The 18,480-nt window shown below is 32.0% G+C and overlaps 2 protein-coding genes across 4 annotated transcripts; one reads left to right on the top strand and one right to left on the bottom strand.

Annotated features, from left to right (window-relative positions):
- Positions 1-873: 873 nt before the first annotated feature.
- On the bottom strand, positions 874-10,763 carry LOC111003804. Of its 3 annotated transcripts, none has more exons than XM_022274502.2 (9): positions 10,564-10,763; positions 7,976-8,061; positions 7,377-7,475; positions 6,917-6,994; positions 6,080-6,151; positions 5,214-5,312; positions 4,324-4,416; positions 2,852-3,231; positions 874-2,181 (listed from the first exon to the last, which is right to left on the bottom strand). In XM_022274502.2, exons 2-9 carry the CDS (start codon positions 8,001-8,003, stop codon positions 1,996-1,998), a joined length of 1,035 nt encoding a protein of 344 aa, XP_022130194.2. In that variant the 5' UTR covers positions 8,004-8,061; positions 10,564-10,763; the 3' UTR covers positions 874-1,995. The 3 variants fall into 3 exon arrangements, with proteins under 3 accessions (XP_022130194.2, XP_022130192.2, XP_022130193.2); XM_022274500.2 differs by having other exon boundaries at positions 7,976-8,188; XM_022274501.2 differs by lacking the exon at positions 6,917-6,994 and having other exon boundaries at positions 7,976-8,188.
- On the top strand, positions 9,874-18,272 carry LOC111003802 (vacuolar protein sorting-associated protein 72 homolog). Its single transcript, XM_045631905.1, has 10 exons — positions 9,874-10,144; positions 11,016-11,173; positions 11,283-11,406; positions 12,025-12,148; positions 12,538-12,714; positions 13,033-13,108; positions 13,346-13,443; positions 13,888-14,017; positions 16,489-16,641; positions 17,170-18,272. Exons 2-10 carry the CDS (start codon positions 11,043-11,045, stop codon positions 17,360-17,362), a joined length of 1,206 nt encoding a protein of 401 aa, XP_045487861.1. The 5' UTR covers positions 9,874-10,144; positions 11,016-11,042; the 3' UTR covers positions 17,363-18,272.
- Positions 18,273-18,480: the final 208 nt, after the last annotated feature.

The following is an 18,480-nucleotide window of genomic DNA, read 5'->3' on the forward strand; positions in this document are numbered from 1 at the left end:
TTAAATATTTAAACTACCAAATCCTTAAAAACATCTGTCATGTAATGTCAAAATTGTCGATAAACCATATTGCACTTAAAATTGAATGTTGATAGAATATACTTGAAATAGAAACGGAAAGTTGGTGTGAAAAAGTAAGCATACGCCTGCTGTTTTTTCTCTATGAGATGTCAAATATTAGGTTTATCATTATCTGTGGCAATTCCTGCTTTAGGTATTACGTTGCGATTTTCCTATACATATTCGATTCGTTAATCGAAAAAAAAAACTGTACATAAAAGGTAATGTATATATGGGAAACTCAATATCGCAATACGTATAAGTGCTATATCGATAACACTAGATAAAATAACATTTATTAAAAATAATATGTTAGAACTTTTAGATATACATTAATATTCAACCTAACGTGAATATCGTAAAAATTTACTGTTGACGTAATCAAGAAATAAGAAAATCAATTACGTACGCTTACGTAATAATTGAACCGTTAAGACACCACGGACTTATATGATGGGTCATCTTCGTTTTGTAAATCAAAATATAGCCTTTTGACCGTCAAGAATATATAATCCTCGTGGTAAAAGAGACCAATCAATAGACTATTAATTTAATTTCAATTTGATTTTGTGTGCATTTGGAGTCCATTATTGTTCTTATTAGGAAAATAGGTGATCAACATTCTGTCACACGCCATCGACTTCGGTTTAAGCATGCCGATTGCCTTACAATGTTTTCTTAACTGTAAAAGCGTGTTTCATATGCATTTAAAAATGCACGCACGCATTAGGATTAATAATTGTGTAGTGTCATTTACTTTTAGTAGTATATTCAGCCGCGCTTAGGTGAGGAAAATAAATAAAAAAAAACAGATTTGTTACCAACGTATAATCTTTCGCTTTTTAATTACTTAAAACTAATTATTTCAATAGTGCATAATTGGACGTTTTTTAGCGGATTTCAGCAGATTGCCACCCAGAGATAAAATATTATACAATATACAACTACCCTACTATAATACATAGGACTAGGTATTCTTAGAAGTTCAGTATATATACCACATTGAGGCGTTTCATGATAATATATAATTTAAAATGTAGCGAATCTCAGATATACTTATCTTTCCCCCACAATATATTCATGATTATATTATGTATATATACAAAAATAGTGATAAGGCAAACGCAGGCTGCAATTTCCCCTAATATATCAACAACTGTATCGTTTTTGTCCGTTACATTAGTTCTCTTTTAAAGAACAGTGAAGAACAATAGGAATACAAGAAATAAGAAAACTGCTCCAGTCATATTACAGGTTGCAGAAAATAAATACTTCATTTATGGGCCTAAGTATGCGCTGCTTTAACATGATTCCTAGTGAAATATTAGAACTGCCTTTAAACAGATTCAAAACACATTAATGTGCAAAGGTAGACACAGTTAACGACTACCTAGAAAATAAAAACGCTTGGCAATAGTTCTAATTATATTGTTATAATTTGTTTTCTTATCGTTGTGAATATGTGTGTAATGGTGAATGAGGTAAATCACAGAACAGATTTTTATTATTTTTTACTTATGTAAGTTTAATGACGTTGTAGTTTGACATTTTCCTTTGAAATTGTAATGTAGAGGGAGGGTAAAACTTGCCGAGTTTAAGTCTTAAGTCTCAAATTCAGTACAAAAATTGTTTTTATTCGGTTATCAGTTTCATTTATTAAACATAGTATAACTATTTGCTATAGGCTATAAAAATTACAGAGTACAGTACTCTTCTATTCTTTATTAATTTGTTATATCACAATACAAATCACGACTTTAGGAACGCCGACAGACCGATTTCACTTCGCTATTAGAGTATAAAATAAAAATACTTTTTTTTATACGAAAATATCTCTTAGGAGTCCCGTCATGTCACATTTCTGCATCTGCTCCCTAACAAGAAATATAAAATATATTTCAATAGAATCGAACCCTGGAAATGAATCGGAATAGGCTAACATAAACCATGCTGAAAGTCAGTAAAATCAGCCAAATTGGTGCTATTATTGAATTGTATGAATTCTCCGAGCACGTTTTTGCAATTCTGCATCTCATACGAGATTTGAGTTTCCGAATCCGCTTTATCGAGCAAAGTGTCGGTGACAACTACTTCGATTTCAATGTCATCGATGTTCGGTTCCTGCAAAAAAAAATACTTCAAAGATCTGCGAAACTTCAACCAGTTTGATCTGTATTTGATAATTTTTGAATGTAATCCATTTTAATATTATAAATTCAAAACTGTCTGTTACAATCACAACTAAATTGAAGCTATTTAAATGAAATTTCGTATATAGAAAGTCTAAAGCCGGAGAAAGTACACTAATTTAAATAATAGGGGATGAAAGTTTGTATGAAATTACGTCTGTTTTGAAACCTTTTTTATACTTTTATTAGTTTTGATATCCTATAGGATGTATATTATACACCACAAAAATTAATTATACTTATATATCTAACCAAAGACAGAATACATAATACATATTAATTAAACCTTCATACATTTACGAAAGGAAAGGAAAATTTTCAATCAATAATATAATAAGTAGAAAAACATTGTTTAATGGGTATGATGCAAGTATATTATTTTCTGGATTATTTTATAAAAATAGCGAAATTGTCTTATATATTTTTGTTATTTGGCCATATAAGCTGTAAATAAATAATGTTGTTAATAATAAATTTTAGTTAGTAACTTTAACGTTGTTACAGACCTACCGAGTACCGTATCTCGAAAAACTTGATTTTGATAGATTTAAGAAATGGTAGAAACAATGAAATTCATACATCGAGAAATCATCAAAACTTACGATTTCCTTCGGCTCCGAATCAGGCAATTGCAGTTTTGTAAAAAAATTCTTCAGCGTCTTCTCCCCGGGCATAAGAAATGTCTTTTTCAAAAACTTAAAACATTCGGGTTTATACTTCTTAATCGCGAGACACATTAATTTCTCTTTAGTATCAAAGCGATGCCCATTCTTTTTCTTAGGCTGGTGTAATTGCATCCACATCAGGCGTTTGCCAAGTTCTGGAACCCTCTCTGTTAGGGCATCAAACTTTTCTTTAGAAAGATATTTGGATTTTTTAATTTCTTCCTTATAACATGCTATTCTTTCCTGTTGTTTCTTAAGCTTTTCTTTCAAAAAGTTGCATTGTTTTCTCAGCGACTTAATTTGTTCATCCTTTGAGTCTGAAAAAAATTGTATTATTTAAACAATGCCATTTTACGCGTTAAATTATAAACTGTCCCAAACATTTCTCGCAAAACTGATTTACCTAATTTATAAACTATTTATTAATAGTAACATATTATGTACAAGTACCAGGATTACTGATTTTTTTTTTCATAAATTGTGTTTTTTAGAAATTATATTTATGTACGAATTACATACTAATGAAATGATGAAATATGAATAATATAGAATGCTAGCGACCCGCCCCGGCTTCACACGGGTGCAATGCTGATACTAAATACACTACAGAAAATCTGTGAACGTTGTATATAAAAATGTGGGTTATCCATAAGAGATAGACATATACCATCAGGGACTTTTCTGTAGACCTTTTCAATGTGTATAATACTTAGTGCATTATTTTAGAAACACACACATTAGAAACCTCAAAAATTACAGTACTTCTCCACTTTTGAATGGATGTTATTCATATAAACCTTCCTCTTGAATCACTCTATCTATTAAAAAAACCGCATCAAAATCCGTTGCGTAGTTTCAAAGATTTAAGCATACAAAGGGACATAGGGACAGAGAAAGCGACTTTGTTTTATAATATGTAGTTATATATGCTGGAATATTGTTGTTTCGTTGAAGCAATTTAAAAAAAAATAGTATTATTATTCGCCGATAGATGTCAGGAAGAGTCAAATTTCAGTTTAAATTGGGACTACTCAAACGCCACCATTTTGTTATTTAGTATAATTTATTCCTAGCTAGATCGATTTATCGCTCCCGAATCCCTACATATACTAAATTTCATGCATATTATTTCTTCTGACTGACCTGAAGGTTCACGTGGCAAAGGTACAGAAGATCTACATATGCTATCGTAATAACTTTGATAGCGCTTTTTAGGGTATGATTCCTAGTAATTGGTAGTAAAAAATGCCAATAACATATCTTAGATCATGTTGGAACAAAAAATGTTCCATAATATTTAAGAACATATCAAGAAATGTTTAAAAATTAAATTCCACCTGCGCGAAGCCTGAACAATAAGAAGAAAAAAACAATATATTCAGATATGTGTTTAATTTATGAATACTCACCAGTATTAATCCTGTCACACTCCTCAGTTTGAGACTGAATATTAATGATCCGCGTCTCTTTAGTATTTTTAGTATGTGAAATATTTTTAATACCTGAAAAAGTAACGATTTCTTATGAAACAAAAAAAATCTACATAAACAACTCTCGGGCACATCCCTATAGTATTGTGCGTTTAATTAAATTATTTTAATTATACTGTAGATCCTAACTTTAATTGGAATTTATGACTCTTAATTTTTGGATTAGCTTTAAGTTTTTGTAGTTTTGTAGGAGTTTATTGTTATCTAGGGAATAGATCGCTTGTTACCGATAAGACCACCCGTCGTTAATAAGTTTAATATCTATAATGACTATATATAGTAATTTCAAATAAAATTAATCACTATATACATCACAGCAAATTTATACCCAATTTACTTGGTTAAATCTATTTAATATTTTCTTATGTTTTTACCTTTTTATTCTATCATAGCCGATATTTTAGTGTAATTCTTTGATTATATATAATTATGGTCGAGAATAATAACGACTATGGAGTAATTGAATAGTCGTTAATTAATATATCTAGCAACATATTACTACAGACTATCAAAAAGTCTGTTAAAACTCTAGATTTATTACTTACATTATTGCTAACAACATATTTTTAAAAATCATTAGAATAACTCAACAATATGTAAAAAATACATATGAAAATTATGTTCCTTTTTCAGTCAATTAATAATAACAATTATTTTTGTTCCAATCAAAAAACCAGTTAATAATTATCAGTTCAACAGATGTAGGTAATCAACCAATGTCGTTAAAATGATTTATGATTGAACTGTCAAATATCACAATTTGTCAAACTAAATTTCAATTATATATTCTACATAAACAAAAATCTTACCCGAGTCCACTTCCGAACCAGTTGCTATTTGTGAACTTAAAGACTGTGGTTGGCGTTTCGTGAGCCGATTATTGAAATGATTCGATATGAATGAAATACCTAAAAAATAAATTGTTAATATGTACATCGACTGAGTAGTCTGTGGAGAATCGTTCCAGGATTTCGTGTCATGTTGACAACACTGTCACTGTCACGCTATTATAATTCGACAGTATTAATACAATATAATATTCGTAGGGATGTGACGGGAAAATTAATTTGTTTTATAACCATTCGAATACAGTCAAAATTTGTTTATAACGACATCGAAGGGACTATCCATATTTGGTCGTAACAAACGAAAATTGTAACAGCGGATGAAGTTGTTATTAATGACCTAATAGAATAGAATTCAGCCGCGACCTTTGATTTTGGTCAATATAACCGGTATGATGTTCTAAACGATGTCGTCGTAAACGGTTTTGACTGTAATAAATTTTTTTGAAATAAATTTAATTTTTCGACTAACAAAAGAATGAAGGTGTGTGTTTGTGACCACAACTTTTTTTCGGTTACAACTGATGGCAAAAAAACTGTATTCCAAATTAGTTCAAAATATGTTGGCTTCATTCAAAAAAACAGTATTAATTCAATTTATTTAATAACGATAATTTTATCAGATCCTTAAATTGTTGCGTATAAATATGCAAATCAGTATTACATTTGTTCGCATAACTAACACTCGTTTTCTTTCCGCAGAGTAGTCTCATAGTACTGCTTTAAATAGCCATGTCTTCTGTTATATATTAAGATAGCACCAGAGCATTCTCAGAGCTCATATATTAATGAACAAAATCAAAAATTCTATATTTTATAACTTAACTTACCAGATTCACTTACTTCTTCAATAGCCTCATTTGATAAGTCCGAAATCTGCATTTTATCACTGCTTATTTCATCTGAAGTAATTAAGCCATGATTATAGAATTATTATATTATTTTATATTTGCTTGACGTTTAAATGTATTATTACTAAATATATATAAAATGTTGGGGATTATTATTCTATAATTAAAAAATTAGGAAATACTCGACAAATATAAAAAAAATCGATAATTTTTTATTTATCGATTTTTCATGATAGAAAACAATCGATTAATTAAAATCATTTTTTATGCAAAATGTCACATCTCTGATAACCAATAGAAAAGTAGAATATGGTCGGTTTGTTTACGAATTTCAATACATTAAGTACAGAGATTTTTTTTAAATGAGAGTGAGAGGTTTTTTCAATCAGGGTCCCTACACCTACATAACATATATTACCTGTATATGATTTCTAAGTCGCAGAAGAAGACAATGAGCAGTGCTGGCCTAGTGGCTTCAGCGTGCGACTCTCATACCAGCGGTCGTAGGTTCGATCCCAGGCTGTGCACCAATGGACTTTCTTTCTATGTGCGCATTTAACATTTGCTCGAATGGTGAAGGAAAACATCATGAGGAAACCAACATGTCTTAGACCCAAAAAGTAGACGACGTATGTCAGGCACTGGAGGCTGATCACCGTCTTGCCTATTTGATTAAAAAATTATCATGTAACGGATTCAGAAATCTGAGGTCAAGACCTGAAGAGATTCTAGCTCCACTGATTTTTTTTATTTGATCTTTAAGTCATTACCCAAATATCCAGAAACATTTAATATATTTAAATTAAAAAGCCTTACATTCAACAGCAACTTCAGGGCAATAATTATCATCTTGCAATAATTGACAATAGCTTTGATCCACATTTTCATCATTTTCTGTAATAATATATTTTTGCTAATACATCAATATCATTTTAATAGTATATAAAAAATCTGCATGTCTACAGAAACATAACAAAAGATGCCTCTTGTGAGAATTAACTTAATATGTAATGACAGCGTAAACCCACAAAACTAGAATTAGTTATATAAGCAGATGTTGAATGCGCATAGTCTGAACCCCACCACTGTGAACCTTTTCAATTAACAGTCCCTTGTAAGGTGAAGGAATACATTGTGAGGCATTCATTGAAAAAAAAATGGAATCCCACAAAAATCTATGGTGTGTGTGTGCACGCACACAACACTGATGACTCGGGCACATAACTCTGATCATACTTGCCTATAACAATATAAAATCATTACAAAAATTTAATACCTATATGTTGAAATGAATTTTGCATTTCTTCTTGTGGAATTTCCACCTCAGAAGAGACACAAGGAATATCTTGAGAAACTCTTTCAAAACTTGCGGAATCTGAAAGTAATTTAATTGATATTCAAGTTCAAAAAATTCTATGAGCTTTATGCACCTATGATATTATTACATCTATGTGACCATATTTAAAAAAAACTATGCAATGTTGGTAAGGTACAAAGAAAGTTTAATTTACTTCTAATTCCAAAGTAGTTTATCACAATGTTTTAAAGAAGTACAAACACACTACTTCCATCATGCGACTTTAGCTTCATATTGATTTACATTTCCTCATTATATAATAAATATATATATAAATTAGATAAACATATATTGGCTTAAAAAGTTCTATGTTTATGTTCTAACTTACATTTAAGAAGCACCTGAAGTAAATGAACAAAAACATAAAAAGATGGAATGTTATTTTTCTATTTTATTTTTCCAAATTATAAAATTAATGAGAAAGCTTCTTAAAAGGGCATAGCATTAATTTTATACATTTTGTAAGAGTTAATATTAATAAATATCATGGCTATATTATTAATATTTAAACAACTTACCAGGCATATGAAGTGTTGGTATAGCCATATCATTAATTCTATTATGATGGCAAAAATATTTCTCTTCAAAGTGATTACGACAGACTCTGCAATATTTGTGAATGTAGAAATTATCCAAGTAAAGAATATCACCACCAATTGCATAGACCCAAGATCTAAATCTCTGTAGGTCACAAGTGGGACTTGGAAAGCCATATAGAATTTTATGTGAATCTGAAAAATTCATTGTATGGTAATTTTCATGGATAAACTTTCCAATATGACCCGTCGATTTGAATGCTCAAATTTTTTTTGTAGATAGTACTCACCATAAGAAAGCGTTTTGTAAAGTATTAAGTTGCGGAAACTTACGGTTCATGAGATATATTTATTTATACTTTCCATACAAATGGACAAATATCATTCCATAACACGCCATAACACGCCATAACACAATGAATTTGACAAATAACTGATGTCAAACATCAACCATTTCACGTATCGATTAGTGAAGGGTTCGAAAAATTTGACGTATCGATACTACTAAACTTTCCAATATGGACCATAGATTATTTGTAACTTATGATCAAATTAATTATTTGTAATCAAAAAACTTAATTATTATCTAGTTCGGTTAGGTTAGGTTAGTATATGAATATTTTTTTTAATAACATTTTATTTAATAACCTAAAAGTACCCAACACCGAATCAAAGCACCCCACTATCCACGTGGTCTTGTCTGTCCTACCCCTAGAGTGTATATAAATAATCGGAGCCGTTCAAAACCCGAATTATTATCTAGTTCGGTTAGGTTAGGTTAGTATATGAATATTTTTTTTAATAACATTTTATTTAATAACCTAAAAGTACCCAACACCGAATCAAAGCACCCCACTATCCACGTGGTCTTGTCTGTCCTACCCCTAGAGTGTATATAAATAATCGGAGCCGTTCAAAACCCGAATTATTATCTAGTTCGGTTAGGTTAGGTTAGTATATGAATATTTTTTTTAAAAACATTTTATTTAATAACCTAAAAGTACCCAACACCGAATCAAAGCACCCCACTATCCACGTGGTCTTGTCTGTCCTACCCCTAGAGTGTATATAAATAATCGGATCCGTTCAAAACCCGAATTATTATCTAGTTCGGTTAGGTTAGGTTAGTATATGAATATTTTTTTTTAATAACATTTTATTTAATAACCTAAAAGTACCCAACACCGAATCAGAGCACCCCACTATCCACGTGGTCTTGTCTGTCCTACCCCTAGAGCGTATATAAATAATCGGAGCCGTTCAAAAACCGAATTATTATCTAGTTCGGTTAGGTTAGGTTAGTATATGAATTTTTTTTTAATAACATTTTATTTAATAACCTAAAAGTACCGAACACCGAATCAGAGCACCCCACTATCCACGTGGTCTTGTCTGTCCTACCCCTAGAGTGTATATAAATAATCGGAGCCGTTCAAAAACCGAATTATTATCTAGTTCGGTTAGGTTAGGTTAGTATATGAATATTTTTTTTTAATAACATTTTATTTAATAACCTAAAAGTACCCAACACCGAATCAGAGCACCCCACTATCCACGTGGTCTTGTCTGCCCTACCCCTAGAGTGTATATAAATAATCGGAGGCGCGGAGGAAGAGCAGCCCCCACCCGCCGTAACAAAGCACAGGCATGAAATGCCTGTGCTTTGGTACGCAAGGGTGGAGGGGCTGCGTTTTCCGTAGCGCCGGAGCCGTTCATAAACCGAATGATTATCTAGTTCGGTTAGGTTAGGTTAGTATATGAATTTCTTTTTTCTAAGAACTGTTTCTGAAATCATCAATAAACATATAAAAAACTAATATTTATATCATATAAAAACTAATATTTTTCATATTAAAACTAATATTTATATTATATTTGAATAAAATTCAAGTTTTTATTCTAAAAAAACTATCGACAAATTAAAAAAACGATTTTGATGCAAAATGTCACGTCTCTAATAACTAATGGAATCTGTATGGCTAAAGTCCTTTGCCTTTCCCATTAGGGATAAATTGAAAATAAAAAAAATAAGCAATGGAAAATGTACGATTTATTTACGAATTTCTATACATTATACAGGTTTAAATAATCTTTATTAATATTTAGACGGAACTCCGGCAGAAAAAATAACTTGGAGGTGTTCCATTAAAGGTAAAGAGACACTAACATAATCAGTATTATCAAATTCAGGGACACATTTCTAAATTGTTACCATTCTAGCCTTAAAATTTTAAACATGAATATCTCCGTAACTATGGGTTTCCGCAGGTTGGGAATGACACAGGGGGTATTTCTCCATCCCCTCTTCCATCTCCCATCAAAAAAACCTCAAAAATCGACGGGTCATATTGGAAAGTTTAACCATTTTCATTTCGGTCTCACATGTGACCTAAGTAATTCACATTTCAGGAAGAGCTTAAGAGTTTTTGTACCACTAAGTACACATGAAACAGCATGTAGGTATATGTATAATATTACTATACATGCATGTTGTGTAGGGTTTAGAAACGGACTCTTCAAGAGCAATAAAATTTCAAAAGACGAAAAGGCTGTTAGTTTTATTTACTTACTTCCACTCTCATCACAACCAGGGAAACAACAACGATCACTTAGCGACATATTTACGCCTTCAGGAATATAAAACCTTAAATAATCAGTCCTGTCTTATTTCAAACTTCTAATATGATAATTGTTTTAAATTATATTCACACAATTCGGTAATCTACTATGAGTTAGAACATAAAAGCAACACAGTACACAGTACACACATGAGTATACATTTTTCATGTGTATCTACAATACGCTACAGTCTTATTATATAATATAGTCTGTCTTATAAGTTCCTCTACTAAATCTGGGCTATAATCTTTGTTTACAATTCTACAGTGCTTTGTGCACGGTCTGAGACATAATTTTTTGTTATTTTTATTTTATTTAAGTCTTAGCACATATAAAATAAAATATAGATCTTGTTAAAGGTTACATTTATCACAATTACATTGCTAAGAAGTTTATGTGATAGGTACGGTATAATTAATACTTAATAATTATGGCTCAAAGAGAGCGTCGCTCAAATGCTGGGAATCGTATGTCAAAACTATTAGATGAAGAAGAAGAAGATGATTTCTACAATACAACTTATGGGGGTTTCGAAGAAGCAGCTGAAGACCAAGACTATGTGTATGTATCTGTTTAATGTGCTTTATGCATAAATCATTGAACATATTTTAGATTAACTGCAGTAAGTATAATATTTTATATGTATTAACATTAAAATATCTTCACTCAGGGAGGAACGAGAAGTAGATGATGTGGTAGATTCAGATTTTGATATTGACGAGAATGATGAAGTTACTTCAGATCAAGAAACGGAAGCAAAAGAAAAGAAAAAAAGTAGTGGAAAGGTGTATAAAGTGAGTAACCACTACATCAATGAACTATATTTTCCAATGCTTTCTCCCTAAATTTCCTTCTCTTATTTCATGGTATCCACAGTAATATTTTTAAGCAATTTTGTCTTGTATATTTTTATGAAGTCTAAACTAAGATTTATATTTTCTATATACATATTATATTATATGCAAAGGCTGATTTTCTTATTAGCTATTATATTGAGAAAATATAATTAAATTAACTGACTATAATAATAAATTAACCTAAAAGAAATGCACAAATTTAAAAAATTCTTTTTCCTAATGGTTAACTAAGTAACATAGGCTATTTATATTTCCACTGTCCACTACCTACCATCTATAAGCAAAAGAGAGATTTGAATTATTGTAGACCTATATTCATTAACATCTACATAATATATTTTTAAAGGTTCCATGTGATATTGTTTCAGTACTAAGTATGGTTTTCTTTAAGAATACAAAACAATAAGGCAATTTATGCTTAGAACTGCAATTTATTTTTAGAATGGCAATGTGTGTCCTTAATATCTCAATAAAAATACTATATATAAAATAATATGATAGATAATATTTAATAACATAAGGCAAATATTGATTTCTTGTAATGACATATTTTAGGATCCAAATAAAGTAAAAAAGGCTATAGAAAAAAAGAAACTTGTACCGAAAAAGCCCAAAGAGCCAAGAGAACCGAAGTCTAAGGACACAAATGAACTTGACCAGAGCTTAAACACATCTTTAGGTAAATATTCTTAATAAATTGTGTGAATAATAAAGTCATTTTTATCATAGTAATATTATATAAGGAGTGTTGTTTTTTTAAATACTTACCTTAGTAACATCCTGTTAGCATTGTATTGCATATACTTTTTCTTTCAACATTATCACAAGTAACATATGATGTGAATATATGAATGATTATATTTATTATTTTTACAATATCTTGTATTTGTCTATTTTGTTTAATATACATGATTGAATTGTAGATGATGTAAGTTATGTGGGTATTTGTTAAAATTGCATTTTTTATATAGACTTTGTGAATTTGTAAAGCTTAAGGCTTAAGGGTAGAACTTGTCTCATATCTTGACCATTGGACATGTTTTTGTAATTTATAGTAAACAATTTCAGAAAGAAAATCAATTAGACAAAGTACAGCAGTGAAATCTCTAGAGACACAACAAAGAATTAAAATAAGATCAGAGTTGAAGAAAAAGAAACCAAAAAAAGCAGAAGAGAGAGTTTTGACACAAGAAGAGTTGTTGGAAGAAGCACTTATTACAGAGACGGAGAATCTTAAGAGCTTAGGTAAGAGTCTAGTTTGCCACATGGGCCATATTGTATTAATCATGTAATTTTAAAGCAATATCTATTATAGGCAAGTAATCATACTATGATGCCTCAAATGAAAAAGGGGTTATTTCTAATTTATTCTTCATTTTATATTTATTAGATTTTAAATTTAAAGTATTTAGCAATTTAGTATTAGATAATCAAATTCTGAGAACAATATCTGTGTATTTATTATTTTTGTAATTTTTATTATTGGCTTGATTACCCAGGTACACTGTAACTAATTAAGGTGTAAACTTCTCTATAATATATTAATAACTTTTAATATTGCAGAACGGTATGAACAAAGTGAATTGGAAAGAAAAAAAGTTAGGCCCGTGAAGAAAAGTATAACAGGACCAGTTATCAAGTAAGTGTAAATATGTGATGATAATTGACCAGATGCCTGATGTAGCGCACAGTTTTCGCACAACCTGACAGGCCCTTAAGTCCAAACTCCAAGGCATCAACAAATTTCTAAATTAAAGTCAATTTTTTTTTTCTAAAGTCAACATTGCAATCTCATTTTAATTTTATATGAGATTGCAGAAACAAAAACTTATACATATATATTTCACATACATCAGCCAAAAAAATCTTTTTTCAGATATCACTCATTTGCTGTACCATTGCCAAAAGAAAAGGGAATAGACAAAGGAATACCTATGGAGTTAAATCTTAGTGACCTCATCAAGAATGAAGATGGTATGTATATAAAAGCTATTGGTTACATTGTCTGTAGTAGAATGTGGCTTTTTAAAGGGACTCCTGTGAATATTTGCGTATTGCAGAAATTGAAGGGTCAGATATTTCTTAGTCACAGTGAAACTTCTAGACTGCCGTAAAACATGTATATACTTATGAAACACACGTGCTTTGCAAGCTTAACTACACTGCTCTAACTGGTAACCTCTTTTTTTGGAGTCGTTTAAAAATTAATCTTACTGCGGGTATTATGTCATGTGTTAGGTCTGCCATTCCTGGGACGAGTTAGGTTATAGGTAATTCATTTTACTTTGAAGTTTTGATGACTTTGACAAGATACTTAAATGTGATGAGTGATGACAAATTATGAATCTAAGTTTTTACTGTTTTTAAATTTAATGTGTTTTTAAAGTTTCTATTTACATATTGTGTGTTCTATTTCAGTGAGGCTACCTCAAGATGTTGACATGGAGCCGAAGTTAGAAAGCGAAGGAAGTGAAACAAAAGAACAACCTAAGGAGACAATTGAAGTTGTTGGCCCTGATGAAGAAATCACTCTAAACGATGAAAAGAAGTATGTAACAACATTTTTATAAGACAGTTACATCATAAAACGTTACTAAATACTTATCCCTACTAATATTATAAATGCGAAAGTAACTCTGTCTGTCTGTCTGTCTGTTACCTTTTCACGCCTAAACCGCTGAACCGATTTTGATGAATTTTGGTATAGAGATAGATGGAACCTTGGGAAAGGACATAGGGTACTTTTTATCCAGATCCCGATCCCGATCCCGGAATTATACGGGTGGAAACGCGGGGTGCAGTTATGTATCGCATAATTCAAATACTCCTAGCCAGCTTTTAGAATACTTTCTGCCTGACATGTCCATCAGGCCCATCGGCCTATACACTATGAATGTGTGAGTGTGACGATGCATGGTGTGGTGTGGCGGGGCTGGCGGGCGCGGGCGCGCTGCGCGGCGCGGCGGCAAAGACGTGCGGGGGACGCGGATGGCTCGGTGGGAGGAGTGTAGATCACAAAGTATGCTTACCCGAACGGGCAGACACGTGAGGGCAGACGTCGTTGGCGGACGCATGCGATATCTACAATTTTGAGCTGCAACGTATTCGCTTTCTTTACGTTTTCATTGGTGTTTAGGGTTTCTTGGATAAGCATTTTGTGTTATTTACTTAGTTGTTTTGGTTGTTATTATTAGTTTAGCATAAGTTAGTAGTAGGTAGAATTATAGTTAATAGGTAAAATAAATACTTTAATTCATTTTTTAGGATAGGTATAAAATTGTAGTAGATTAGTAGGCAGGTTTTTTTAAGTTTTTTCACATTTAGTAAGTAGTTACGGTACCTAAGAAGGTCAGCATAGTTTTTATTGAGTATTAATAGGTAAGTAATGTTGTTTTGTGAATAAAATAGTTCCAGTAGTTTCGCATATAATTTTATCGATTCATTTTGTTTTTATTCCATGTGGATAGTATATTTTTTTTAACATTTAGTTTTAGTTTAGCAATTCGTTTTGTTTTTGTTTTATTTCATGTGTATAAGTACCTACCTTAAGTATAGTTTCGTACTCAGTACCTTTAACTAAATTTTTTTGTCAGCTAAAGAATTTTTTTTTGCATAAGTACTTACCTGTTTTTATTACTTTAGGTAGGTAACTGGTTAAGTAATATGCCTCGCAAGCGTAAATCTAATTAAGCGCGTAGCTCTAAAAGAGCTCGAACTGCGCAAGTAGCTAGATCCCAAGAATCTGAGGAGCAGACTCAGGCCCGGCAGATTTTAGATGCTGAGCGACACGCAACGCAAAGAGCTGCCGAAACCTATGAACATTCTCAGGCCCGGCAGATTATAGATGCTGAGCGACACGCAACGCAAAGAGCTGCCGAGACCTATGAACAGACTCAGGCCCGGCAGATTTTAGATGCTGAGCGACACGCATCATTGATAGCTGCAGAGATGCCAGAAGAATCCCAAAGACGACGTGTGTTAAATGCTGAACGGCAGTCAGAAAGGAGAAATGCGTTTACAATGTATACATGGGGAGCATATATGAGCAAGTGACATCGTTCCCTGTAGAATTTCTTAACTCCTTAGAATTATCGGGGGTGCCTTCCCATAAGTTGAGGCTAAAAGTAGGTGTCCCGGTCCTGTTGATGCGAATGCAAGAATGTGTAATGGCACACGTCTACAAATTACACACCTGGGACGCAATATTGTGAGAGCAATAATTATGACAGGTTAATTCCCCGTATTCCAATAATCCCTACCGATTTGCCATTCCAATTCAAAAGAGTACAATTTCCCCTGAAAGCAGCATTCGCTATGACGATAAACAAAGCTCAAGGACAGACACTCAAAGTAGCTGGTGTTCATTTAGAAAAAAACTGTTTCTCCCATGGGCAACTGTATGTGGCGTGCTCACGAGTATCGAGTCCACAAAACCTACATGTTTTGACCAAAGAAGGAAAAACAAAAAATGTCGTATACAAAAACGTATTAAACTAAGTTAAGTCAGGGATCAGGGTCAGGAAAAGTCTACCTATGTTAATCTCAATAATTCAATGTGCCGGCTTCATTAGAATCGTTTCATTATAGTTTCAGAGCCTATTCAGTCCAAACAAATTTACACGAAGTAGTAGTTCTACGCAGACGAAGTCGCGGGTAACAGCTAGTATAATATATAGTTGTATATACTATTTAATGTTATGCGTTTGAGTTGAATCCAAAGTAATAAAATGTATAAATGGCGGGAATATTCTATTTAATAACTAATTGTTAGACTGATGGACTAATTGTTAGAAACTTCTTAGTAAAATAATTAATGAAATTACTCATTGCCTTGAATCATAATAATATTTCGTTTATAAAAAATTCAAAACATCTTACGTTCGAAATTCAAATATTATGAAATGTATTGAATTGCAGAATGCTTTTACGTTCGAAATTCAAATAGAACAACGCGTTTTAAATTTTAGAATGGTTTAACGTTCGTAATTTAAATATAACTATGGAATAAATGTATTGCAGAACGGAAAACAAACCGAAGCGAAAAAACAACGTGACCTACTACGAGCGAACTCTGCTTTCATTCGAAAATGATATAAAGAATGTGGCGTTCAACAAATGTTTCCCGCAGAGCAAACCTCGACGGAAGAGAGAGATGCTCTGTGCTGTCACCAAGTATGTAATATAGATAGATATTAGGGACTTTTTTATGGCTTTCATGCAAAATCTATGAATAGTTCAGGTGTGAGGAATTTCTGCAGAAACCCTTCATCTTTTAGTCGATACCAATTCCGGGGAAATAAATACAGATAATACAACTTTTTCTGCAGCTGTGATACTTTTTTGACATTAAACACCTATTGTCTTCAGTCACCGTGACCACGTACGCTGTAAAGCACGCGAAACGTCGGATAAATTTAAAATTATGTTAAATAATTATAAGTTTACATTAATACATAGCTTCAATCCGTTAAAAGTGTTTTCTTCAAATGTGTAAAAAATATGTTAATAAAAGATAATACTCGTGTGAACCTATCAATTTTACAATTGTATTTTTTTTAATATTATTTTTGCTGTACGCAAGTACTACAGATTTGATTATTATTTAATAGATAGACTATGTAGAAAAAAACAAAAGGCCGGCAACGCACTTGCGAGCCTTCTGTTATAAATTCGTAAGAGAAAATTTATTTCAATTTTCAGACGTCCAGCTCGATACATAGATCCCATAACAAAGCTGCCATACAGAAGCGTGGACGCGTTCCGCATTATACGAGAGGCGTATTACCAACAGCTCGAAGCGAGAGGCGATCGCTCTCATCCTCTAATGGCTGAGTGGCTTCAGTGGAGACGGGCGGATACAGCATCGACATATGTGCAAATTAATATTAAGTAATCAAGGCTTTTTGCGATTAACGTATACCAGTGGTCTTACTCTGCAACTCTCAATTAACTAAACAATTGCCGAAATCAAATAAGCCCAACCTTTTTTGACATCTGTGGACGATGTCAACATGTGTGAAGTTTTCTAATGTCAAACATAGATGGCGTGATTTGCTAAAAAAATTAGGGGATTTTATTTTAGGGGTTTTACGTTAAATTCAGAGATGCGAGTGCTGCTAAGAATATCAGTCTGTAACTAAACACGTATAACCTACTAAGCCAATATATATAAACGAAATTTGTAGGAATTTTGTCACAATTGATTTATTAAAAACAGTCGTTATAAGCGATCTCGGCGATACTTCCAAAATCGCTAGACACATAAATTTTGGTCTCAAATATGCTTTAAATTCAAGGACTTTAGCGATGCTATAGACAAAATGCGAGGTTATAAATTAAACCCTTACTTATATTTAATTCTTTTTAAAAAAATTTCATGAAATTCTCTCAGGTCTGCATAGAATTAGCGATTGACACAATTTTTTTGTGTCAAAAAATTGTGTCAATCTATTATTTTTAAGACACCTTTTGTTTAACGTGGCATTTATATTATCGACTTTTTTTTGAATGACACCTTTTTTAACATGACATCTATTATTTTACTTCAGACCTATTTGCGTCATCTGTTTCCAATATTTGTACGAACCCAAGCTTAGCATTGACTAATTATTTTGATTGATGTTTTCTTTATTGAAAGTAACTGCCGGCCGAACAGCTTGGTTCTAAGAAGAAAGTTAACAAAATTAAGAAAAATATTTAACTAAACTTTTGTCTAAATGAAAATCTTAATGTCCGTCGTTCTACAACTAAGCGTTAAGTGCAATTTCTGCCGAGCAAAACTACAATGGGAACCAGCTACCCACTGAAGTATTTCCGAACCACTTAGGATTCTTCAAGAAAAGAGCGTACCAATTCTTAAAAGACCGGCAGCGCACTTGCGAGACTTCTGGCAGTGCGAGTGTCCAGGCGGCGGTGTCACTTTGCATCAGATGAGCCTTACTGTCTGACTCTTACATATATACATGTGATTATTTCAATATAAAAAATCATCGATTCTTTCTACACTTTAAA

Source organism: Pieris rapae, chromosome 17, assembly GCF_905147795.1.
Source record: "Pieris rapae chromosome 17, ilPieRapa1.1, whole genome shotgun sequence".
Taxonomy (NCBI): domain Eukaryota; kingdom Metazoa; phylum Arthropoda; class Insecta; order Lepidoptera; family Pieridae; genus Pieris; species Pieris rapae.

Coding starts and splice junctions, on each gene's coding strand:
- LOC111003804 (XM_022274500.2), bottom strand. CDS start 10,612: ATGTCGCTAAGTGATCGTTGTTGTTTCCCTGGTTGTGATGAGAGTGGA. Junction 6,995..7,376: donor AAATTCATTTCAACATATAG/GTATTAAATTTT, acceptor ATATTATTACAG/AAAATGATGAAAATGTGGAT. Junction 2,182..2,851: donor ATTCGGAGCCGAAGGAAATC/GTAAGTTTTGAT, acceptor TTTTTTTTGCAG/GAACCGAACATCGATGACAT.
- LOC111003802 (XM_045631905.1), top strand. CDS start 11,043: ATGGCTCAAAGAGAGCGTCGCTCAAATGCTGGGAATCGTATGTCAAAA. Junction 12,149..12,537: donor GAGCTTAAACACATCTTTAG/GTAAATATTCTT, acceptor AAACAATTTCAG/AAAGAAAATCAATTAGACAA. Junction 13,109..13,345: donor ATAACAGGACCAGTTATCAA/GTAAGTGTAAAT, acceptor ATCTTTTTTCAG/ATATCACTCATTTGCTGTAC.